The 25427-nt window shown below is 39.9% G+C and overlaps 1 protein-coding gene across 8 annotated transcripts in view; it reads left to right on the forward strand.

Moving 5' to 3' along the window:
• The window catches only part of acaca (acetyl-CoA carboxylase alpha), a 44485-nt gene that overhangs the window by 3930 nt on the left and 15128 nt on the right, over positions 1-25427 (forward strand). Inside the window, exons 2-44 of one of the 8 annotated variants that reach the window (XM_015035047.1) lie at positions 1839-2097; positions 3257-3389; positions 4407-4545; positions 4903-5012; positions 5112-5193; positions 5288-5386; positions 5649-5755; positions 5850-5960; positions 6048-6257; positions 6347-6517; positions 7432-7593; positions 7724-7887; positions 8198-8348; positions 8512-8615; positions 8700-8927; positions 9048-9198; positions 9279-9413; positions 10027-10173; positions 10262-10450; positions 10588-10688; positions 10783-10871; positions 11000-11124; positions 11906-12019; positions 12381-12494; positions 12579-12668; positions 12775-12893; positions 14210-14233; positions 14576-14716; positions 15483-15626; positions 15730-15832; positions 15924-16031; positions 16159-16215; positions 16479-16523; positions 17652-17693; positions 18228-18443; positions 18974-19129; positions 19211-19435; positions 21994-22149; positions 22231-22377; positions 22773-23042; positions 23298-23395; positions 23562-23682; positions 24843-24953. In XM_015035047.1, coding sequence (XP_014890533.1) covers positions 1868-2097; positions 3257-3389; positions 4407-4545; positions 4903-5012; positions 5112-5193; positions 5288-5386; positions 5649-5755; positions 5850-5960; positions 6048-6257; positions 6347-6517; positions 7432-7593; positions 7724-7887; positions 8198-8348; positions 8512-8615; positions 8700-8927; positions 9048-9198; positions 9279-9413; positions 10027-10173; positions 10262-10450; positions 10588-10688; positions 10783-10871; positions 11000-11124; positions 11906-12019; positions 12381-12494; positions 12579-12668; positions 12775-12893; positions 14210-14233; positions 14576-14716; positions 15483-15626; positions 15730-15832; positions 15924-16031; positions 16159-16215; positions 16479-16523; positions 17652-17693; positions 18228-18443; positions 18974-19129; positions 19211-19435; positions 21994-22149; positions 22231-22377; positions 22773-23042; positions 23298-23395; positions 23562-23682; positions 24843-24953 — 5739 coding nt within the window. In that variant the 5' untranslated portion in view covers positions 1839-1867. The remainder of the gene's footprint in view (positions 1-1838; positions 2098-3256; positions 3390-4406; positions 4546-4902; positions 5013-5111; positions 5194-5287; positions 5387-5648; positions 5756-5849; positions 5961-6047; positions 6258-6346; positions 6518-7431; positions 7594-7723; positions 7888-8197; positions 8349-8511; positions 8616-8699; positions 8928-9047; positions 9199-9278; positions 9414-10026; positions 10174-10261; positions 10451-10587; positions 10689-10782; positions 10872-10999; positions 11125-11905; positions 12020-12380; positions 12495-12578; positions 12669-12774; positions 12894-14209; positions 14234-14575; positions 14717-15482; positions 15627-15729; positions 15833-15923; positions 16032-16158; positions 16216-16478; positions 16524-17651; positions 17694-18227; positions 18444-18973; positions 19130-19210; positions 19436-21993; positions 22150-22230; positions 22378-22772; positions 23043-23297; positions 23396-23561; positions 23683-24842; positions 24954-25427) is intronic. The other 7 variants (XM_015035048.1, XM_015035049.1, XM_015035050.1 and 4 more) reach the window with 7 other exon arrangements.

Raw genomic sequence — 25427 nt, forward strand, 5'->3', positions numbered from 1 at the left:
AAACCTAAAAGGTTACTGAGGCGTTTAGCATTACATTTACTTGCATTAAGCGTCGTTAAGATATCCACATGTTTAGTTTGCTATTATGTTGGTATATGTGTGTGTGTGTGTGGTTAGTAATACTGTCACGTGGTAAAGGAAAAGCGTGTTTAATGGTAATTTGTATGTGTTTGTGACGTAGAACCCAACTCATAAATTAAGGGCTTGTTTTAATTTTTTATTTATTTATGTAAAACTGTTTAGAATATGTACCACTGTAGATTTTTTTAAAGGTTCATTTCACACCTTTGTATGTAAATATTAGAGGTGTGCCGATCTATCGGTCACCGATCATAATCGGGCCGATTTCCGTGAAAAAGTGCATGATCGGTGATCGGCGATCATTGACTCTTGTTGCCGATACCGATCACCTGCTTCTCATTTCCCAGCCTGCCTGTGCAGCTGGTCTCCTCTTTCCTTCACTCTGCGCAAACGCGCAACAACAAATCTTAAGCAATGTGTAACTATATCGCACTGAGTGAATGGGGAAGTTTGCTGCGTGTTGCTGCGGAAAATAGAAGCACGTGGGGTGAAGCAGGTCAAAATGCATCAACACAACGAAGCTAATGCGACATAAAAACAATGTCATACGTGACGGAGATTGGCTACATCGAGGCTCACTGCAGTAAAAAAGAAATATGGAGCAATCAGATAGCAGGTAAAGCAGCGCACAGCTACAAACACTCACCCAGATTAACATGACGGTCAGAAAGCTAAACAAATAACCTGGAAAATTATTTAAGTCATCGAGCTGCGATGTAAGACGCTGGTTCTGCTCTCGCTGTTGAACCGCTGCTACACTACAGACAGTAATATTTCACAGACGGAGCTTCGCTTCTGCTCCACCTGGTAGTGACTCTCACACCGAACCTGCTTAAAGCTGCAGCATCTAACTTAAAAAAAATAATTTTAGATACGTATTAAAACTTTCGCTGTCCTAACATGAGACAGATAATCTCTAAAAAAAAATAATCGATCTTCTCCCTGTTCTGCATAATTACTCCGCTCAGTCAGAAACAGCAACTCAGACCTAGCAGTAACCAGCTAGCCGCCATGCTATCAGGAAGTTTTCATTCAGTAACTCTGGATTGTTTATTGTAATGGATCCTGTATTTGCCTTTGATAAGTTTTATACTTGAACTTTTTGGCAATGTTGAGAGGTTTTATGCCTTCATATGTTTTCAGTCTGTTAAAGATAGTTTTATCAATAGCAGTACAATTCGCACAATTCCTGTTTTGTTTAGTTTTCTTCTTGGAAAAAGTTGATTAAAAACAAGTTTTTGTCTAAATTAAAGTGAATTCATGGTTCCTTTTTCCACATAATGTAACCGGTAGGGTTTATGATAAAAAAATAAAAAAATAATAATTATGTGATCGGTATCGGTGATCTGTATCGGTGTATCGGCCCTCATGGGGTATCGGTATCGGCAGGAAAAAACCTGATCGGCACATCTCTAGTAAATATACGTTTTAAAAGCCAATTCTTAATTGGCAAGGTTTTAGTTGATTTAGTTTGAATTGGTCTCCTAACTACTGTTGAATGCATTGCAATCATTTTATACATACATTGTATGCAAGTGTGATGTGTTTAATAAAATGTATCATTCAAGGTACTGTTGAGAATCTGGGTCACTTTCTGTTACCCAAGTGTTGCAATATCAGTAAAAGTTACGTTCATGCAATCCGCTTTTGCAATTTAACAAACAGCACCATGCTCCGGCTTGATGTGATGCGATATGTTATGAACTCTGACCCTCCTTTATAACTCATTCTGCCTCTGCGGCGCTTCCCATCTTCAGTATTCGCAGCCTGCTCACGTTGGCCGGCCATGGCAGAGCAGGACGGTGCCGCCAAGAAGAACCCGGCCGTCGGGGCCTTGCAGTCTCACTTCCTGGTGGGCTCCATATCGGAGGAGAACTCCGAGGATGAAATCCACGGGAGGGTAGACGGGTCGCTGGAGGACAAGGAGATCAGATCACTGTCACCGTCTTCCTGTAGCTCCGACAGCACAAATGAGATGAGTTTCGATTCCGTTGACGGCATCATGCACAATTTAAGGTTAGCATCAAAATCTGAATTTATGTTTGACTTTTTCTTAGGTTTGTCTTCATTCATAACTCTTTCTCCCCTTGGAATGAATGTGTGTGGTCCAGTGTGAGTTAGAGCATAGCTGTACTTTTCCATTCGTGCATAAGGCCTTTTACAGTACGTGTGAAAAAATGCGGTCTCCATATTTGCACATGGGTTTCTGTGTGTACACTGTCTGTGTGTATTCATGGTTTTTCAGGAGACGGCACAAAGATTTCTGAGTGTGGGTTTGGAAAACATGTAAAATACTCACACACAGAAATCTTTTAAGCAGAAGTCAGAAGGAGATGCTCAGCACTGATGGTCATTTGCTGAAAAAAAAAATCCCTAAAAAAAGACAAAGGCTTTTTTTTGACTTCGTGCAAGTCCAAATACCATAATAATCACAGTAGAGTGCCAAAAACTTAAATAAAAAATTTCTGAATATATCTTTTTTTTTGTTGAGATCATTTTTTTTCTCACAGTTTTTCACTCAAGTCTTATTTCTAAATAGTATTCAAACTCACAGCCAGCAGGATGAAAACTCTAGAAATAGTTGTAGAAATGCAACTGGAAACACTGGATGGGGATCCCTCGAACTGTCAAACTAGCTGAAACCCATTCACCTCATGCCGTGACCGCTGCAGTGATGCAACCAGTCAGGATCAGGCCACAGAAAACCAACCAGCCGTACAAGCTCAGTCCTGCCACACCCGCTAGCTGATAGCAATTCTCCAACGCATCTGTCATAGCTCTTAGCCTGACTGATTATTAAAACTCACAAATCTCGCTGAGCCCATGCTGTCACATCTGTGTTTTAATGCCGGTAAAAGAATACCGGTTATTGTTTTGCGTGTCATGCTTTCCCTGACGCATTGGTGTTCCCTTCCTGCCAGTGCTTTTCAGGTTTTTAGCGCAGACGTTTCTAGGCGCTTGTGTAACTCACCTAGAAGCAATTACGTGTGAGATACAGTAGTCAAGCAATTTGCAAACGCAGATAAGTTTCTTATCAAAATGAGGTGATCTGAGTGCTCCCTTACCTGCTGGGCTTTAAGCAGATTTCTTTTGTACCCAAAAGGCGCACACTGAGGATTTGCCTGTATTAGTTTATGATTTTGTGTATTTCTTGCGTTTTTGTTTTTTTAAACAGACCAAGCATGTCAGGGCTCCACTTGGTGAAACAAGGCAGAGATCGCAGGCGGATTGATCTTCAGCGGGACTTCACTGTCGCTTCACCTGCTGAATTTGTCACCCGCTTTGGTGGTACCAAGGTCATTGAGAAGGTAATTCATGTTATTTGGTGCTCTTGTTAAAAAAATAAAAAATTGAGACCTAGTTATTCAGTGTCTTCATGCCTCTTGGAACAATTGAACTTTTACATATGTTATACAAATCTCAGTGTATTATACTATGTTTTGATTGTTTTTTGATATACCAATGCTAAGAAACCCCAAGTTTTGAAATGGAAGAAAATGTGACACTTAGTTTCCAGCTTGTCATGTATAAGTAAGAAAAATAAAGCATATAATGCATGTGCAGGGATAAAATTTAGGTTCTTATTTTGACAGGGAGCTTCATTCAGAAGCCCTCCTGTTTTTTGTCATTTTCCCTCTAAAAATTCTTATCAGCCCTGAAACATTTAAATTCACCACTCAATAATTTGCATCTCTTCAATACCATGTGTTTAGATTTTTTTTTTTCAATCTCTCTACAATCTCTGATTTGTTTATTTTTTTAAGAGCCTAGTACAGTTAATGGTATGTTGGGGTGTTGGAGACATTGTCAATCAGAAAAAAAAAAATGGCTGTGGACAAGTAAATATCGCCCAATACATGTCCGACTTTTAAAAACATCCCTACAACATAATGCTGCCACCACAACATGTAGGGATGGTCTGTTCACAGAGATGTGCAGTGTTTGCTTAACACTGCAGTTTGTGTATTTTTCTTCTGTATATTTGCTGTGTCACCTACTAGGTTTGTAGCCAACTGCATGCTGGTCTTTATGTAGCATTCTTTCCTTATCTAACAAATTCTCAGAACTGACCTGTGATACTCTTATAAAAAAACAAACAAAAAAAACAACCTATTGCTTCTTTTCCTCACAGTTACTTTAGGCATACCTGCCAGGTATCCAAACAAAAATCTAAAGTTTTTGCTCGTAATGTGAAAAAGTTCAGTCACTATGGCAACTTTTAAAGAATCTACTTAAACGTACAACATTTTCATTCCATCACTTTCTTTGTTTTCATCTCACAGACAAAATAAACTTTAGTTATCAAAATATTTTTGCTCATTCAGGTGCTGATTGCCAACAACGGCATTGCTGCAGTCAAATGCATGCGCTCCATCCGCCGCTGGGCCTACGAGATGTTCCGCAATGAAAGGGCAATTCGGTTTGTTGTCATGGTGACCCCAGAAGACCTGAAAGCCAATGCAGGTCAGCATTCTCTTAGTTGTGTTTTTTTTTTCTTTTTTGCTCACATGGATGGAGCTAGTCAATAGTTGAAGCCCAGTAGTTATAGGTTATAACCTTGAATCATTAAGAAGTTAGTAGACAGATTCCTTAAAAACTGAATTTGATGTCTGTCCAACAACATGATTCAGTAAGAACCAGATTTGCATGTTTACACATGCATGTTAATCCAGTTTTAGTAGTAATCTTTGCATCTAGTCTTGATGGTTACCTTTTTGCAATGGAATGAGTGCAGTTAGCGACCAGGAAGTAGCTTGCATTCAACTCGTTTGACTTGTGCTTTTGAGTTATTTCACAAATCAGGTATTTTGTATTTCCCAGAATACATCAAAATGGCCGACCATTACGTGCCTGTACCTGGAGGAACTAACAACAACAACTATGCCAATGTCGAGCTCATTCTTGACATTGCAAAGCGCATACCTGTTCAGGTACAATGAGTGTGCTGATTTTTATTTTTTCACACTTAACTAATGATTTTCCTTTTAGCCGTGTCTCTTTTGTCACTGTTGTTCATTTACATGTTGCAGGCTGTGTGGGCAGGATGGGGTCACGCCTCAGAGAACCCAAAACTCCCAGAGCTCCTTCACAAGCATGGCATTGCTTTCATGGGTAAAGGAGATTTGGGTTTCTGATTTTTCCTACATTTTTCCATCCACTTTTGTTTGTTCGGATTTCCTTGACGTGTACGTTTTTTTTTTTTTAGGTCCTCCAAGTCAAGCTATGTGGGCTCTTGGAGACAAGATTGCCTCTTCCATTGTAGCTCAGACTGCCGGAATTCCAACTTTACCCTGGAGTGGAACAGGTAGCTAAATGATTTTATTCCTTTTTATACTGTTAAAAAGATTTTCTTTAGCTCACTCTAAAAGTAGTGAACTGAGTTTTCTTCACTTTGTAAAATCTTCCACACTGAAGGGTGTTGACAGTGTGACCCTGCAACGATTATACATGTTTTTCACTGATTGCAGGAAAAGAACTGCTACTCTTTCAGCTCATTTCCCTGTATCTTACTGGTGTTGTAAGGCTGTTTGTGGTTTCACGTTAGCTGTTTGCCTTTATATTTTAAGGGCTGATGGTGGAATGGTCAGAAAACAATCAAAAGAAGAAAATCATCAATGTACCTAACGAGCTGTATGAGTGCGGCTGCATCCAGGATGTAGAAGAGGGTCTCAAAGTAAGCGTGTTTTGAACACCATACCATCGTTTTATCTGTGCAGAGGTAGTGCGTGGTCAAAGGGTTTCTTAAAACTCCCGTCTCCTATTTCCAGGCCGCAGAGAAGATTGGCTATCCAATAATGGTGAAAGCCTCAGAGGGCGGTGGAGGAAAAGGTATCCGTAAGGTCAACTGCGCTGACGACTTCCCTAACCTATTCAGACAGGTAAGCATTCATTTACATGGCTAATTTTAAGCCGACGGGTGTTTTGTTTCACCTAATCAGGATCACGCTCTCCCTCCGGCTGTCTAGGTCCAGGCTGAAGTTCCAGGATCGCCTATCTTTGTCATGCAGCTAGCCAAGCACGCCCGTCACTTAGAGGTGCAGATTTTGGCGGATCAGTATGGAAATGCCATTTCCTTATTCGGCAGAGACTGTTCTGTGCAGCGCCGTCACCAGAAAATCATAGAGGAGGCTCCGGCCACCATAGCCACCTCGGACGTGTTTGAGGATATGGAAAAGGTTTAGTTGAACTTGCAAGATTTTTAAGCATGAATATGATTGGATTTAAGCCTCAATTTATTTGTTTTGCTTATTTATGTTTTCCGCAGTGCGCTGTGCGGCTGGCTAAGATGGTCGGTTACGTCAGCGCAGGAACTGTGGAGTACCTCTACAGCCAGGACGGCAGTTTCTACTTCCTGGAGCTCAACCCCCGTCTGCAGGTGGAGCACCCCTGCACTGAGATGGTGGCTGATGTCAACTTGCCTGCTGCTCAAATGCAGGTCAGTAAGTCTTGCAAAAAAACCCTGCAAGTTTGCATGCTCCCCTGTTATCACAGCTTTGATGCTCCCTTCCCACCTCCCCTTTGTTTCCTTGGATACCATCTGAAAAAAAAAAAAAAAAGCAGGCAATTTGCAGAGACAGTGTGGCGGATCCAGGGGTTGTAGCAGCATTCGGTCATGAGGTCTGTTCTGCATAAATAGGTCAGAGGCAGTGAAGCAGAAAGACTGGGAAAGCTTTCTGGTCGAGCTGATTGAGTGTCTTTATGGGAGGATGAGTGACCACCCTCTCTGTCCCACTGGGAAATGACTGACATTGTCTTGTAAACTGAAAATTTGATCCTCGTATCCATGCTATGGAAAGGCTAATGTGTATCATTCAGGTCACTGTACCTTGAAAAGTATTCATATCTCTTCAAGCATTTCACTTTTTGTCATATGACGCCAAACTTGTAGTTTAATTTGATTCGGTGTGATGTGCAACACAAGGAAAGGCATGATTGTGAATCACCTTGATTTCCCCAATGTGGGACATTAAAAGGCATCTCTATTTCATTCTATTCTATTTTAAACCTCTGCCTCTGTCTCTAGAGTTTTGCAGCTCCTAAGTTGCTCTCTTCCATGATTTCCTTTTATTTAGCACCGTCCATGTTCTTATTACCTCTGACCAGCCTGTTGAAGATGTTCATGATGATGCCATGTTTCAATTATGTGACTTTGTATTAGTTTACACTGGATTCGATTCAAGCATTTTGAAAATCATGACTTCTTACCCCTCACCCCCCACTTTACAATTATGCAATAAAATTCAGACGAAATTTGTGTTTGTAACATGACAAAATGTAAAAAGTTCACTTACTGAACCTGTCATAGTCTTCCAAGCTAATTATTTGGCATGAACATGAACTTTTTTTCAGATTGCGATGGGGATTCCTCTTCATCGGATCAAAGACATCCGTATGCTCTATGGAGTCCAGCCTTGGGGAGACACTCCTATTGACTTTGAGTCTCTGTCAAACACACCGTGCCCACGGGGACATGTCATCGCGGCGCGCATCACCAGCGAAAACCCCGATGAGGTACGAAGCTGATTCTCTTCTCACAACCAAATACCTGCAGTTTCTCCTCTTTAGTTGTTTTCAGTTTGTGAACATTTTGCCTTTTAAAGGTAAATTATAGTGTGTCTTTTATGTCTCTGTGCAATTGCAGGGTTTCAAACCAAGCTCCGGGACGGTGCAGGAGCTGAACTTCCGGAGCAACAAGAATGTGTGGGGTTACTTCAGCGTCGCAGCAGCAGGAGGCCTGCACGAGTTTGCCGACTCCCAGTTTGGACACTGCTTCTCTTGGGGAGAGAATCGTGAAGAAGCTATCTCGTGAGTTAACATTAAAACACCACCACTGCTAAAAAGACACCCCCCACTTGGATTTAGCTAAGCAAATTATTAAGAGGCTCCCTTTGGATTAATAAAAATAAAGAACATTACGACATGGGGAGCTGTAATTGCACATGGTTTAGTCTCCACACAGTTAAAAAATTAACCTTATTTTTATTTGCAATAAATAAAAATATTTATTGCAAATAACCCACCACACATTTAAGTGTGGTGGGTTTTGGTTAATTGCAAGGAAAGAACGTCTGTATAATCATTCCTAATCTGATTTTGATTTTGATTTTTTTCTCAGCAACATGGTGGTTGCTCTCAAGGAGCTGTCCATCAGAGGAGACTTTAGAACAACAGTCGAATACCTCATTAAGCTGCTGGAGACCGAGAGCTTTCAGCATAACAGCATCGATACAGGCTGGCTGGACCGACTCATTTCAGAGAAGATGCAGGTATGAAGCCGTCGCCACCTACTGGTCGTGCAGAAAATAAATCAAGTCGCAGGGCTGAAACATAAACCCACGTCAGTGTCGTAGATATTGGTCAAACTGAGTTCCTTAGCATTCACTGATTAAGATTTTCATGACTGAGCAGTACAGAACTTGTTGCATGCAGGCCGAGCGTCCTGATACCATGCTTGGCATTGTGAGCGGGGCTCTTCATGTGGCAGACGTCAATCTGAGGAACAGCGTCTCCAACTTTTTGCATTCTCTTGAAAGGTAAATAGATACAGCCGGAATGAACTTTTAAGAAATGAAACATTCTCGTTGGGGAAACGACGAGCCTTTGTCCTCTTTCATCAGGGGCCAAGTGCTGCCAGCGCACACACTACAGAACACCGTGGACGTGGAGCTGATCTACGAAGGCACCAAGTACGTCCTGAAAGTGACACGGCAGTCTCCCAACTCGTACGTTGTGATCATGAACAGCTCTTTAGCGGAGGTGGACGTTCATCGTCTCAGTGATGGAGGTCTTTTGCTGTCTTATGATGGAAGCAGCTACACTACATACATGAAGGAAGAGGTGGATAGGTAAGACTGTACATAATTATTATTTTTACGACATTAAGTAGTCACTTGTTCATTTTTAAAGAAAATACAGCATGTTATAGATTTAAAACATGATAAAGTAAAGGGTCTCTTCTTACTTAGGTATCGGATTACGATCGGGAACAAGACTTGTGTTTTTGAAAAGGAAAATGATCCGTCGCTGCTGCGATCCCCCTCAGCAGGAAAACTCATTCAGTACTCGATAGAGGATGGTGGACATGTGTTTGCTGGACAGTGCTTTGCAGAAATAGAGGTAAAGTGTCCATCCAAAGCATGAGGAAACCAAGAAAGACTGAAGCTACTTCAAGCTGTAAATGTTTCTGTGAATTTCAGGTGATGAAGATGGTAATGACCCTCACTGCTGCAGAATCTGGTTGTATTCATTATGTGAAGAGGACCGGAGCAGCGTTGGAACCTGGCTGTGTCATCGCCAAACTGCAACTGGATGACCCCACCAGAGTGCAACAGGTTGGACTGATGCAATATACCCAAGCATGCGTTTTAGAATTCCAAAGCATGCAATACCTGTCTGTTTAGTTTGGTTTAATGTGTTTTTTTTTTTTTTTAATAAAACAAAGTCAACAATTTTGCTTAAAATGTATTAACTGTCCAGATTAAAAAGTGTAGATTTATACTCTGCTGCAAATTGAAGACATTCTACGGTGGTTGTTGAGGTGTTGACACATCATTCCGGAGTCAGAACATCAGCGAGACAGTAAATCAATGCTGCCAACAAAGATGACAGCTCCATTATCTGATAAAAAAAAAGAGACATCTCCCTGTGTCAGTGTGTCAGGACCCAAATATGCTGCTGTGTCTTTAGAAAACTTAAAGACAGACCTGACTTTGGCCAGGTTTTCATCATGGTTAGCAAACAACTAACAGGACAGTATAACAATTACAAACCCTCCAGCATGCTTAAATGTGTGCATGAGGTCCTTTTCCACTCTGACTAATTATTGTTCAAACGGCAGAACACGCGCATCCTTAAAGAGTCTTAAATTCATGCATCCAAAAATATCTTTTAGACTGCGTGTGGTCATGACAACAGGGTGCGTTTTGATACGTTTCTTACCTGCAGGCGGAGCTCTACACAGGGACGCTTCCTTCAACCCAGGCCGTGGCTCTGAGAGGGGAGAAGCTTCACAGGGTCTTCCACAACACTCTGGATCATCTCGCTCACATCATGAACGGGTACTGCCTTCCTGAGCCGTTCTTCAGCGCTAAAGTAAGAATTTGCGGAAATGCAAGTGAACGCTCAGATTAATTGTCGCAACTGTAGATTCGAACCAAAATGTGCTTTGTGTGTCTCCCAGCTGAAAGAGTGGGTGGAAAGGCTCATGAAAACCATGCGTGACCCCTCCTTGCCCCTTCTTGAGCTTCAAGACATCATGACCAGTGTTTCAGGCCGGATCCCTCCTGCTGTGGAGAAGTCTATCAAGAAGGAGATGGCTCAGTATGCCAGCAATATAACGTCTGTGCTGTGCCAGTTTCCCAGCCAGCAGGTACACATTTATCACACCAGCTTAACTATGTACACATTGCTGCAATTCCTGCTTTGAAATTAATCCTAATCTATAGGAAAACAAGTCTTTAGTTTTTGAGTCTCTGCTGCAGTAAATACTCACTCCATCGTTTCCAGATTGCAAACATCCTGGACAGCCACGCTGCTACTCTCAACAAGAAGTCAGAGAGAGAAGTGTTCTTCATGAACACTCAAAGCATCGTCCAGCTGGTGCAGAAGTAAGCCATGTATCCGACAGCTTAATATGTTACATACTCTTGATTTTTTTTTTTTTTTTACGCAAGGCTGTACTTGTTTGTTCGTCTCCATCAGGTATCGCAGTGGCATCCGAGGCCACATGAAGGCAGTGGTGATGGACTTGCTCAGACAGTACCTGAAAGTAGAGATCCAGTTCCAGAACGGTGAGATGACACACAACTGAGTCAATTTGAATTTTCTTCCATGTCCTCTGAAGAGTTGCAGTGGCTTTCTCTTATCATTTGATGGAGTACTTTTATCTCATTTGCCCCGTGTGACGGTTTCTTTGCAGGACACTACGACAAGTGCGTGTTTACACTTCGCGAGGAAAACAAAGTTGACATGGTCAATGTCGTCAACTACATTTTCTCCCACGCACAAGTAACCAAGAAGAACCTGCTGGTGACTATGCTGATTGTAAGTGTCCAGCCTTTCTGTGAATAGATTTGTGTGTTGTCATATTGATCTTCCCTGATGTCATGGTCATATTCCAAGATGACAACGCCAGGATTCATTGGGTTCAGGGAGCACGAGACTTCATTTCCATGCAAATGCCAAAAATATGTTTTATGTATGTATGCAGGCTAGTTAGCGTGGCTAGCAATGACGGCATACAATGAGCTTCCCTGTTACCGTATGTTGTTTTTTCCAAAATTAGCACAGCTGCAGCAAGTACAGAAGTGTGATAAAAGTGCCAAGACCCTACTCCTGACTCTGATTGGATGTTTCTGACCAGGAGCGGCAAATTTCTGCAAATGGCAATAGGACCACAAGAAGCAGGCGGAGGAGCTTGATTCTTTTTTTGTTTTGTTTTGTTACCTATAGCTTACCTGTCTCCTTCATGACTAGTGACAGTTTTAAGAAATAAATTTTAAAAATTACATATTGCAGTTTTAAAGATCTTTGATCAGACTCTCCCATCACTAAAACAAGATCTTGGTGAAAAATGAATGCAACACTGGATGCAAATAAATAAATGCTGTAAATAAATATCTGCCGTATTTTTTATTATTTTTTTTGTATGTCGAGGGCCAAAAACATGGAATATAATCTATTTATTTTATTTCCTTATGTGTATTTTCAGAAAAATTAAGTAGCATAAAAATGTTTATTTACCATTTCATAATGCATTCACATGAAATTTGGTTGGCTAGAGATGTACATTTTATTAATTTATGTTTTAACGCCGTGTGTTTAGGATCAGCTATGTGGTCGTGATCCCACTCTGACAGATGAGCTGATGACCATTTTGACTGAGCTCACTCAACTCAGCAAGACAACAAACGCCAAGGTGGCTCTGCGCGCTCGGCAGGTCAGATGTCGCCCTCAGCTCCCCTTTTTCTACAGCAACAGCACGCAAAATTCTGAAAGCGGCAAACAGGAATTTGAACGTGTGAGAGCAAAAAGCAGGACTTTTCAATTGCCTTACGTCGCCACTAGGTGTCACTAAAGGCCTACTACAGCAGCAGAGACAACACAGTGACAGGAGTTTTTAATGAGTATGAATTTAGACATAGATGGATAATTACATGCTTCACACTCTATAGCCGCAGACAAATTCCCAGGGTAAAACTGCATGAAGGTATATGCTGTTGCAAGATGTCATAAGATAAGTAAAGAAGTATTGTGGTGTGTCACATGCCTGAAGGACCCCATTAATCTTCCTCACCCAGGTTCTGATAGCATCCCACCTTCCCTCCTATGAGCTACGACACAACCAGGTGGAGTCCATCTTCCTGTCTGCCATTGATATGTATGGGCACCAGTTCTGCATTGAGAACCTGCAGGTAGGTAGCAAACAAGATGGTTGTCCTTTCCATTGTTGCGCCAACAAAACGGGTTAACACACAACATTTTTCCTTCTTTCGTAGAAACTCATCCTTTCGGAAACGTCCATCTTTGATGTTCTGCCCAACTTCTTCTACCACAGTAATCAGGTGGTCAGGATGGCTGCCCTCGAGGTGAGACGAACAATGAGCTCAGTCCGACAGCACGTTTCCCTGTAGCCGTAACGCAACAAACGTACAGGCGCTTCACATACTGTGGCTTCGTCTTGGTTGAACTCAGGTGTACGTCCGGAGAGCGTACATCGCCTATGAACTCAACAGCGTTCAGCATCGACAGCTGAAGGACAACACATGTGTGGTAGAGTTCCAGTTCATGCTTCCCACCTCACATCCTAACAGGTAACACATGCCAGTGTGATCTCCAAAAGTTGTGGATTCTTTTTCTACTTCCTTGCTCTTACTTAGTAGCACTACGATGTATTTGATTATAAATATACAGTACAGTTTCTTTCAAAATACTTATGTTCTTTGATTTTTTATTTATTTTTTATTTTTTTTGGTGGGCTTTTATATAACAAAGTAGCACCGATAAAGTCCCCCTGAACCTTACAATCGTTTTTTGCTTCAGTTATAGCTACAGGCTAGGTAGATTTGCTCTTTTAGATACTGATATCTTTTGCATAATTTGGGTAAATTATGTAAAAGTGGACATTATTATGTGACCTTTTTAAGCAGTTAGCTTTACTGGATTTCATCTAGGGCGAATAGGTTTGAATTTGATCAGATTTTTATTTGTATAAAAATATGAAGCAATTGTAAATTTTCCTTTCGCTTCATATTTATAGACTATTTTGTGTAGGATTTTATCACATAAAATCCTGACAAAATATATTGGAGTTTGTGGTTTTGAATATGATAAAATCGAAAAAGGTCAAGAGGTTGAAATATTTGTGAAGAACACTGTATATTTGGTAATTTAAATAATCTCTTATAATTAATGGTTTCTTAGTGATTTGTGAACATTTCATCCATGTGCCATCCATTGTGTCCTTTATCCTCATCCTTTCTCACAAAGTGGTTTAATGTTTACATTTTGTGATGTCTGAAAGCAACTAAATTCACATATTTGACTTCTAAACGTGCTGATTTTCCATTAAAATTAGAAACCAAAGCAAATATATTATAGTTTATGTTAAACATGACAGAAAAACTCTGACAGAGATGTTTGATTTGCTGGATTTTGGGTTTGATGGTTGATTTTTCGCTTTGTATGTTTTGACACTTTTGCTTGCTCCTCCCCCTCCTTGTTGCTTATATTTTTTGTGTTTTGCCCTTTGATTTTGCTGGTTGCATTTGTAGATGTCCTGCTTGTGCTATTCTATTCTCATTTTGTTGCATGATATTTACCTGACATGGCTGAATTAACCTTTATGTTTGGCACATAATTTTAGATGACACAACAGCATGAGTGTGTTAAAGGATCATCTCCTGAGAAAAAGAAGGTTTTTAGCATCTCATTATGCATGTTTTAAAAAGGAACAGTCAGGAAGTGGGATATGTGTTTTTGTTTTTTTCAATTTTTCATTCTTTTGTTAACATTAGATTGTAATACACCCAGGGGGTGACATTTCCCACACACATTTCTCAACCTTGACTGTTTTCTTCTGCTGATGCTTGACACTAACCACATTGTAATCAATGTTGTTTGATTGCAGAGGGAACATCCCAACTCTCAACAGGTATTGTGAACATTCTTTTTTATCGCATAAACTGATTGTAGATTAGCTAGCTGCATGATAAAGTAGAAACCACATACCATTTTAACAAAAAAAAACAACAACAACAAAAAAAAACTTGCACACACTGGTGCAATTTTTTTAGTGCAGAGTGGTTGGCCTTTATTTGTGCAAATGTTTTTACGCTTGTGTGTTAGAGATTATGTGTTTAATCCAAACTATTACGCAAATCCTTCAAGTCCTTGCTTAGACGGTGCATAATGTTATATAACAAAGAAAGTTATAGGAGAAATAACAGGTACTAGTAAGAATATCCAATACTAAAACCTCTAACTGCCCTGTCAGGAAAATGACCACTCCTATCCTGGACTATCTTAAGACCTGGGATGCTAAAGCACAGGAACCAAAACCACAGGAGCTTAAATCCCAGGATAGTGAAGCTAAGGATGAGAATGCTGAGAAGAAAGATTTGGAATCTGAAGAAAGGTTAGATTCAAGAATGTCTTCAGTGATCACAGTTGGTGCAGCGTCTGGGAAATATTCTTATCACCTACTGACTAACAACCTAACCAAATGAAAGGAAACAATCTAAAGGGTCTTTCTGGTGAATCTAACTTTTCTTTGTCACATGAGAAGTATATTTTCTTGCCTTTAATGTAACTGACACGGCCTGTATCAGTTACATTAATTACATGAAAGATAATTGTTCTTGCTTTTTTTTTCCACTCAGGTCCCTTGTATCTCATATGTGAGACTTTCTTCTTCTGTAATAGAAATTAGAGATGCACCGATCCAAGTTTTAAATATGATAACACCGCAAAAACACAAAATCTTAACAAGTATTTTTGTCTAATTTCTAGTCCAGATATAGGAGCATATGGATAAAAGAAAAATACTGGTTTCAGTAACATTTTTTTTTCACTTATAAGAGGACATGTTTTTCCATGTTTATAAGTGGGGAAAAATGTAGAAGCACAGACTTGTTTCAGCATTAAAGTCTTCTTCACTCAGTAAATGTGTCCAGAGTGCGGTGCGTTTGCTGGACAGAAAAATATTGGATTTTCACCGTATTCCATTCACAAGTCAATTTCTCAGTGCATCTCTAAAATTATGGTAACTTGGTTTACGGACCTGCCGGAAAACAGAGGGATCAAAACTGAGTTGGTTTTTAAGGTGGACCGGGATAACCTTCACCCTCAATTTTGCCAAACTGGCAGTTTTTCCTCAACATTGTCTTATGTCTACATATTAGGATGTCCTTCTCATCCAACCTGAATCACTACGGCATGATGCATGTGGCCAGTGTAAGTGATGTCCTGCTGGACACGTCTTTTACACCACCCTGTCAACGTATGGGAGCCATGGTTTCTTTCCGCTCCTTCCAAGAGTTTACAAGGTCAGAATCTTTTTTTTTTTGTAAGAAAATGTTCTACCCCTGGTATCACTGAGAAAAAATAAACATTTATAAAATACATTTTACGATTCTTGTTTCCTTGCAGGAACATTAATGATGTCCTGAGCTGCTTTTCTGACTCGCCCCCTGCAAGTCCAATGTTCCCTGATGGAGGCAACCCTGTCCTGTACGGTGAAGAGGACAACAAGGTGATTACTAGAGACCAGCACAGCCATGTAACTGACCTTTACATTGGTATTTGTGTAATCCAAAACAAATGCCGCTTAATTTATCATGCAGAGTGTCCAGGAAGAGCCTATCCACATCCTGAACGTAGCGATAAAGACGGACAGCGACATCGACGACGATGGCCTGGCAGCCATGTTTCGGGAGTTCACCCAGTCAAAGGTTAGCTCTGTTGACGAACAAGTCTTTGTCTCAACTTCAAAAGTAGCATGTAGAATTTGAAATGCCCCAAAAAAATGTTCATGCAGAAAAATGCTAGATGTTATAACTAGAAATTGTTTTATTTCAGAAATCGTTGCTCTTTGAACACGGCATCCGAAGACTGACATTCCTAGTAGCTCAGAAGGTAAGAATTTTGATTTCCATGAAGTACACTGTCTGCTTCTTCGCATGTCACCAATTGAGCAGTTTTAATGGCATCTCACAGAATATAACAATTGTACTAAGTCTTGCATGTTTCTTTCTGCAATTATTTGTATTTTATAAACAATTATATTGAACTGCATTACTGTGGTAATTACACTAATAATTTGAAATTTAGCTTCTCTTCCCTTCTCTCTTTCTCTGTATCTTTCTGCATGCCTCGCTTTTGTTCATTTTTGATGGTAGGATTTCAGAAAACAAGTCAACTGTGAGGTGGACCAAAGGTTTCATGTAAGTACTGAGAGACAAGTGAAGTCTGGTTTGTTCTTGCTCACCTTTATTGAGGAAGAGAGTACTAAAAATCAAGTTAATGTCAAATCTAACTTGATTCTAATAAACATTCATCATTAAATAGTCTCCTGTAATAGACAAGTTGTCGTTTTTCCAGTACTATGTCTTTCCATCTACTCTGACCAATTTCCATATATATGCTAATGAAAAGCATCTCCACAGCATAATGCATCCACCACCGTGCTTCATGGGGGTAGACGGAGTGTTCAGGGTTATATGCAGTCTTAAGTTTTCAGTCTCGTATAGAAGTTTCCATGTAGGCCAAACTTTTGGTTTCATCTTAGCAGAGAACCACCTCTTTTGGTTGGTTCGTATCTATGCTGATGAATCTACATTTATATAAAAAGGAAACCATGTATCCTTCTCTTCTCGTTTGTCAATTTGGATTGAATTTGAAAAGATTTGCATGTCTTCAACCTCTGTTTTTTTTTTTTATTTGTCTTTTTGTAGAGGTATAACAAGAGCCCAATCACGCTAGCTGCCACATCTTACATAGAGGGTATTCCGCTAGTTTTCCATCCTATGTGATGTATATATTCATGCCTAGGTCTCGCATTGTAAAATATATATGTTTTCTATAAATCTATAATGTTAAGTAGAAGCGATGTTTAATCGTGGCACCAAATCATGTCTTTGGAGGTTTGCAGCTCTCTCATCATCGCGTCGGCTGCGAGTTGATAAGAGCATCTCCAATCGCCCAGGCATTGTTTTGGCAAGTGGGACGCTTCATCTGATAGTGTCAAACAGCGCTACCAGGCATTATTCAGAAGATCACATGTCTCTGAGGGAAGAAGATATTTTATTCATCAGCATAGCAAGTGCTGCATGTATATGTGGCTTGTCAGTGCACCAATGATAACTTGCTGCTTTTGTGAACACTCTGATTGTTTGGCTGATAAATTATAGCGAGAAAACATCAATGCGCCGCATTAGGAACACAGCAGACTTGTTCGCTGCGGAGTAGTGAAAGCTAGAACCAGACTATGCCTTTTCACCTGCTATTAAATTTGAATGCTTTAAAGGTTACCTTCTACTAATGTATGTTTTTATCAAAAATTTTATTCACAGAGAGAATTCCCAAAATTCTTCACATTCCGGGCGAGAGATAAGGTAGGTGTTGGCCTAAAACGGGTCCTAAAAAGTGTCCACTCTTTGCTAAATATCATCAGTTGCTAACATTAAACTGATTAACAGTCTTCCATTTACATTATATTTGGAAAGAAAACAGATTTACCACCCATTCCCACTCCCTCAGCTCTCTTGAGTTATTTTCTTTCTGAATCTGTGATGACTCGTCTTGTCCAGCACGCCTGATAGTTTCTGTGCAACTGCACTCCACTAAAACTCATTACAGTAATGAACTCTTTAATTATATTCCCCATTTAAGAGAAATGACACCCATTAGCAGCTTCCTGAGATTAAGATTGTTCAGGATTTCATTTACTTAATACATTGTGTTGCTCCAAGGCGTCTCTCTACTCTTATATCAACTCGGTCCTAATATGTTCTCCTGGTACTTCTCCTATTAAAAAGACTGTTAGATGTTATAACTAGAGAAAATGTGTTTAGATATGAGTTGAAAGAAGCTTTTTCAAAACTTTCTTGAGCTAACTGTTGGTTTTGTCTCTCTGCTTTTCCTCTCAGTTTGAAGAAGACAGGATCTATCGGCACCTGGAGCCAGCGTTGGCTTTCCAGTTGGAGCTCAATCGCATGCGCAACTTTGCACTGACCGCCATTCCCTGCGCCAACCACAAGATGCACCTGTACCTGGGCGCAGCACGTGTGGAGGTGGGCACAGAGGTCACCGATTATCGATTCTTTGTCCGGGCAATCATCCGCCATTCTGATCTGGTCACAAAGGTGAGAAAAGATGGATACCCCCCCCCCCATTTACATAATCAAAATCTGAATAATAAGAACAAGATTTAAATTATGAATGAATTTTCTAGCCTACCTATAATGAAGTGTTGTTTATATTAGTAGCAAGGGTGTCACCATAAAACAGGGTTTCATTAATATTTTAAGATGAAGACATGAAGATGAAGTTGACATTTTTAACTGTCTTTGGCATTCGTTTGTAATAGTTTGTGCTTTAAAAATAACATCTAACTTTGTATTCTGCCCTTCACAACAACTTCCACACTAAACAGTGGGAGTTGGTGTGGGCCTGGTAGCATCTAGTTGTGGGGTGTTGTTTAATCAGGAAATAATTTGATTTTTGAGTTTCTTGCTGGCTATTCACCACGTCAGGGCCAGTCAAAGTAAAAACCATCCCATTCCTACTATCAGCATTAATGAGATGCTGGTGCATCTCTTTTCCCAAATGATTTTACAATATATAGGATTTTTTTCTTAATCTTATTCAAACGGCTGTTCTGTTGACTTAATAGGAAGCTTCCTTTGAATACCTTCACAATGAAGCAGAGCGTCTTCTGCTGGAAGCCATGGATGAACTGGAGGTGGCTTTCAACAACACAACTGTCAGGACGGACTGCAACCACATCTTCCTCAACTTTGTCCCTACCGTCATCATGGATCCATCAAAGGTTTGTGAAACATTTGACACACAGCACAGATTATCATAAGCGAATTTGCTGCTTAGTAATTTAATTCCGTACAAACATCAGATCGAGGAGTCCGTGCGCTCGATGGTGATGCGCTATGGCAGCCGTCTGTGGAAGCTTCGCGTCCTGCAAGCTGAACTAAAAATCAACATCCGCCTGACTCCGACGGGAAAGCAAATTCCCATCCGGCTCTTCCTAACTAATGAATCAGGCTACTACCTGGATATCAGCCTGTACAAGGAGGTCACTGACTCCCGAACGGGACAGGTGGGGCCCAAAGATCGACAGGTGGGGCACTCATCCATTTTCCATCTCATCCTCTTTTTATTGTCCAGTCTTGGGCAAGGGACTACAAATTATTTCTAGATAGTTCTGGTTCTGGTTGCACTTTTTGAGTGAAGAATTTTTTAAAAATGTATTTGAAAAAAGTCACTTTTAAGATTTGTGACAATCCAGAGGGGATCCTCTATGTGGTTTTGTGCCCTTTGCCTGGTGGACAATTTTTTGTGTTATTTTGCTTCCTGCAGCAGATGAGGTAAGACTTGATTCATCCAGTCATTGGGTCATCATCCTTCCATCCCTGTGATTCATTCATTAACTTCATGTTAAAAAGAAAAAGGCTAAATCCATATTAAACCATTACAGAACATTTGCTTTTGTGCACATTTCCATTTTTTTTTTTTTTTTTTTTTTTTTTTAGGGGGGTTGGAGGGTGTGGGGAAGGTCATCCATTGATTTCTTCATGCATTCCTTCTACATGACTGAGAGGTTGCTATTTTGTTTTTATAACTGAAGATTGGAGAAACTCATGAGAGAGACCAGTAAAATTTAAATAGGAACCAGTCTTTTACAGTTTGAGTATATCAAAGCCTTAAAAAGGAGAATATTGTCCTGTTTCAGCCAATCAGTTGCTCAGTTTGTTTTGTTTTACAGAATAAGAGACGCATTGTGGGGCTGGGTGATAGACACATAATCAATATCTATTATCTAAGATAAAATTTATAATTTCGCTAAACTCTGATCCAGAACCGCACTTCGTTGTGGGCAGAAGCCAGAGGAAAGGCTTTAACTGCTCAACCTCTCACGGCTTAGCTAAAAAAAAGATTTGTGGCATCAACTGACTTCACTCGTTCTTTGGTTGCCTAGCAACAATTTGCTAAGTAACACGCCAGCAGCAGTTTCATGTTGCCCTCAACACATTCCGGCATACTTCACTCCTCGTCCGCACGTGCTCAAGCCGAAGTCGTAAAGAGAACGTCCCCAGGTCCCGAAGCGAACGTCCGCCGGAAACGTTTTCTCAAAGGTATTTTTTTCTTAAGACTGTGGACGTGTACTCGGTGTCGGACTGTGTTCACATCGAACTGTTTGAGAATTGCGACACCGAGCTGACCATGTTGAGAGTCTGCTTCACGTGACTGCTACTCTCTGTGCAGCACCGACAGTTTGCCGGTGCCTGGTGGAGAAGAAACGGTTCCAGATGCCCGACTAGCTCATCAAACTTGCTAGTGTTTATTATAATTGTGGGAAATTAAGGACTTGAAAGAAAATGTAAGCTTGAAATCACCATCACCACAGTGCACGCGGAGTATGTGGAGTGGAAGTTGTTTCATGTTGTGCCACCGTGGGGCGCTTTTGAAAGTTCGTGTTGATCGCGCGAGAGCCAAGACAAGTGGTCTGGTAGCATACATGCAGCGAGTACGCATACCCGCGCATGCGCATTAAGAAGTCCGACCGTCAGTGGAGTTGTCAGTTCAGCATACGCAACAAGTTATGACGAAAATAAGTCATTAAATTGTTTATAATATGATATAGTGTGATAACTAGATAGATAGACATGCGTTGTTGTGGTTTCAAAGTGTATTTAAAGCAGGTCTGGCTGCAGCTGCAATTACAACACACGCCCGTGTAAAACTCATTAACTTACTTAACCGCTAAGTCAGGATGCCATACAGCTGTTAATAACAAAGTATATGATTATCTACGTCATGATTCTATGTTGCTGATTAAATAAAATCATATGGTAATGACTGCATATACATGTCTGAGCTAAGCATATGACTATCTGACAACGTATGCTGATCTGACAGAACACCGTGCGCCCGGTTCAACGCGTCAGCTCTGAATCTAGCTGTACTGCTTAGAAAAATAATAAAAACAAAAACGTCTTGGTGTAGTGAAAGGAGAAAATGAGCAAAACAGCTTAAGAGGACCTTGTTGATAAAAGAGGAATGGTCAGTAGTTTGGAAGTATTTTGGATATTTAAAACAAAAACAAAAAATCTAAAATTATCGATTGGCATGAAATGACACAGTCTTTATTTATTACAAACATGTAAAATGTCAAAGAAAAAGAAAAATGGAGAAAATTAATAAATTGAGGAAACAAAAGTTTCCAGTTAAAAAAAGACTAGGAAGAAGACAAAGCTTACTAAATCCTATGAAATGCTTATCGTAATACTTTTCAGCCATATTGACCAGCCATATAATTACTTCAGTCCAATAAGTAGGATTCCACTGCGCTTGTGAATTTTCAGTGATGCATAGAGACAAGAAACTTTGAAGTTCTTTTTGTTGTTCACACTTAACTGGAATTGACGAGTTGGACCTTTTACCAAATCAGTTATTATAAATTATCGGATTTCTGATAGGTGCATCTCTACTTTTTCTTTAAATCAAAGAGGATTACTGCTTATAGTTGCAAGAGAATTTAACTACAAATGTAATGTCAGTGGTATTGTGATATGCCATAATCATTAAAATAATTATTTTATTTTTTCCATTTTAATCCCAAATTTGAAGACAACAGTGCATTAGTAAATTGGCTAATTTTATAATTTGTCTTTCCAGATTATGTTCCAGGCGTATGGTGACAAACAAGGCCCCTTGCATGGTATGCTAATCAATACACCTTATGTGACCAAGGACCTGTTACAATCCAAGCGCTTCCAGGCTCAATCTTTGGGCACCACATATGTCTACGACTTTCCTGAGATGTTCAGACAGGTATTGTACAGAAACTTGATTTGTATTAAAACATGTTGCCTATTTCTTAATGCCCATTTCTGTCTTTTTGATATCGCCTAGGCTTTGAAAAAGCTGTGGAACTCTAGTCAGGCCTATGCTTTCCTACCTGAATGCCCACCTCCTCCTGATCTCCTCACCTTCACTGAGCTGGTTCTGGATGCACAGGGTCAGCTGGTGCAGATGAACAGACTCCCAGGAGGAAATGAGGTCAGTGAGTTAAGCTGCCTAGACGAACACATGCAATAAAAACGGAAGCTTTTCTGTCAATATTTTGACATGTATATATTTTTAAGTATGTAATTCATGATTTCCTCTGTAGGTGTCTCTGTTGCTTTGGCTGTATGTTTGAGTTGTTGTCACGCACTTTCTTCCCTGCAAAGCTCAGGATTTTAGTCTATAAAGTCAGAACTTTTTCAGATGATTACATTTATATCAAGCAAAAAAACCAAAAACAAATATAAACAGTTTATATAAAATCCTGTATCCAGTCTTGTAGCTTCGTTTTTAATCAGTTTTAAAACAAATCTAAAAATTTTGTATTTATAAAATGTTTTTTTTTTTTCCCCCCTTTATCACTCTAAATTGTCTATTTGTCTGTCCAGATTGGCATGGTGGCGTGGCGGATGATTCTGCGAACCCCCGAGTATCCAGCAGGACGTGAGATCATAGTCATAAGCAATGATATCACTCACAAGATAGGCTCATTTGGACCTCAGGAGGACGTTCTGTTTCTGCGAGCTTCCGAGATGGCGAGGGAGAGCGGCATCCCTCGCATCTACATCGCAGCAAACAGCGGCGCCCGCATCGGCCTGGCGGAGGAGATCCGACACATGTTCCACGTGGCCTGGCAGGATCCAGCTGATCCATACAAGGTCAGGAAATGTTTCAGGCATCATAAACCAACTCAGGGTTGTTGGATGTTTTTAAAATCGATGGGTAATCTGCGGAGAGTATTATTTATTTGCAAAAACAAATGTAGTTTTCTTCTTCTTACAAGATTTTTCTGTTTTTATAAGGGGAAAAGTTATCTGTATTTCCACAGCTTCATTTCAAAAATCCATATTATTTTCTATCAACATTTCTGTGTATTTATGTTTAATTTATTATGAGTTCTATATTCTCTGCAGGGTTTCAAGTATCTGTACCTCACACCTCAGGACTATAAAAAGGTCTCAGCTCTTAATTCTGTACATTGTGAACATGTGGAAGACGAAGGAGAATCAAGGTAATATTTGTTATTGTTTTTTTTTTTGTTTTGTTTTGTTTTTATAACAACAAAATCCTGCTACAGAATGCGAGAAGTACGCATCGTTCTGTTGAAATTGTGTAAAATTCACAAAGTCTGCCGGTCACATTTGGTTTGGATGTAAACTGTAGATCCTGTCGTGCAGGTACAAGATCACTGACATTATTGGAAAGGAGGAGGGGCTTGGTGTGGAGAACCTGAGGGGATCTGGAATGATTGCTGGAGAATCTTCTTTAGCTTATGAGGAGATCATCACCATGAACCTGGTAAGACTAAAGAATACACATTTAACTTGAGCGAAGGCTTGACTACTACCTCAAACGTTTGTGGGTTTCATTGGCATTTCATGTGATAGTAAACACAAGGTATATAGCTATAAAATGGAAGCAAAATGTCCATGTGTATAAATCTGAAAAGTGTGGCAAACATTTCACTTGGTACCGAAATAAATCCAGTGCAGCCAATTACTTTCAGAAGTCATTTAGTTAATCAGCCCCTACAGGATATTGTCATGCTTTTTTTTTTTTTTTTAATTGTTGTGGCCTAAAGATGACTAATTTTGTTATTTTTTTCAAAATGTTGCAATCAAAATTGCAAATGTTATTTGTAAAGCTTTATTTTTGCCATAACATGATCTTACAAAAAAGTTTAAATTGCTGCACATAACCTTCCCAAAAAAAGGCAGGCTTTTAACATAGCTAAAATTTAAAGTGCAATTAACATTTGCACATTCCTTCTTGAAATGACATCCTTAAGACAAATAAAATCATGTCCTGTGCAGTTGTGAACATGCAAAAGAAGAATCAAATATTGATATTTCAACTTAACATGAGCTGTACACACACAGTATAAGCAAGTCCTAGAGAACACCTCAAAAAGTTCTTGAGAAAAATGCTACTGTGATTGGTCAAATTTGCGGAAGAGTCGTGATGATGACTGAATTTGTATTAACAGTTGCGATCTCAACTTCCTAGAGGGACTAATTATTAATTAAATGGTGTTGAAAGATAATGGTAGTAGTGGCATCTTGATGCTTTGGGAGACAAGGTAATTTAAACCTGCAGCCAGAGAGACAGTGGAGCAATTTAAATCAAAGCATATGCATGTCTTAAAGTGAACATATCCCATGATGCAACTGTATGCATCTAAAGGTGACTCTGCAAAGTATTGACTCAGAGGGTCTAAATACAAATACACATCACACTTTTTAGGTTTTTATGTGGTAAAAAAAAATTAAAATATGTATCCTTTTGTTCTGTTTCTGTGTTGGTATATCACATAAAATCCCAAGAAAATGTTTTGAAGTTTGTGGTGCGAACATGGCAAAATGTGAAAAGGGTCAAGTCATACAAATGCTCTTGCTCTATTAAAGATGGCATGTTGCTACTTTGAAAATATCTGATATTTTAGGACACTTGTCTCACAGGTCACATGTCGAGCCATCGGCATCGGAGCCTATCTGGTGAGGCTTGGACAGAGAACTATCCAGGTGGACAACTCTCACATCATCCTCACAGGAGCTGGGGCACTCAACAAGGTAGAATGAGCTCAAATGCACAATCTGTGCTTCGGCACAAAGACAATTTACTTTTTTTTTTTTTTTTTGTTAGTGGAATCAGTGTGAGCACCAAATGAGCTGTTCCTTAAATTATCACCAATAATGAATCTGCATTTTAATGAGGAAAATCTCTTAAAGCGTTTACTAGTTGACTATTAAAATTTCAAGCCATTAAGGAGAGAAGTTCAAATAAGTGTTAGTGAAACACTTTTTGTTTTTTTAACCTGTTTTGCGATATAATGAAGAAATCCTTTAGAAGGACATGATTGGAGGACGAAGGAGGTTTTTGTGTCAAAAAAGAGAAAAGGATTCTGCTCTGATTTTTTTTTTTTTTTTTTTCGTGGCTTGTTCTGACTCGCTGATCCTGCAATTTTCAGGCTCGCTCCTCTCTGCTCTGCTCTGTTCTACAAGGATTCCCTTTCCGACGGCAGCCACGGGCCTGCCTGCCACTCA

Source organism: Poecilia latipinna, unplaced genomic scaffold, assembly GCF_001443285.1.
Source record: "Poecilia latipinna isolate Pla-1442-1.1 unplaced genomic scaffold, P_latipinna-1.0 Scaffold322, whole genome shotgun sequence".
Lineage (NCBI taxonomy): Eukaryota > Metazoa > Chordata > Actinopteri > Cyprinodontiformes > Poeciliidae > Poecilia > Poecilia latipinna.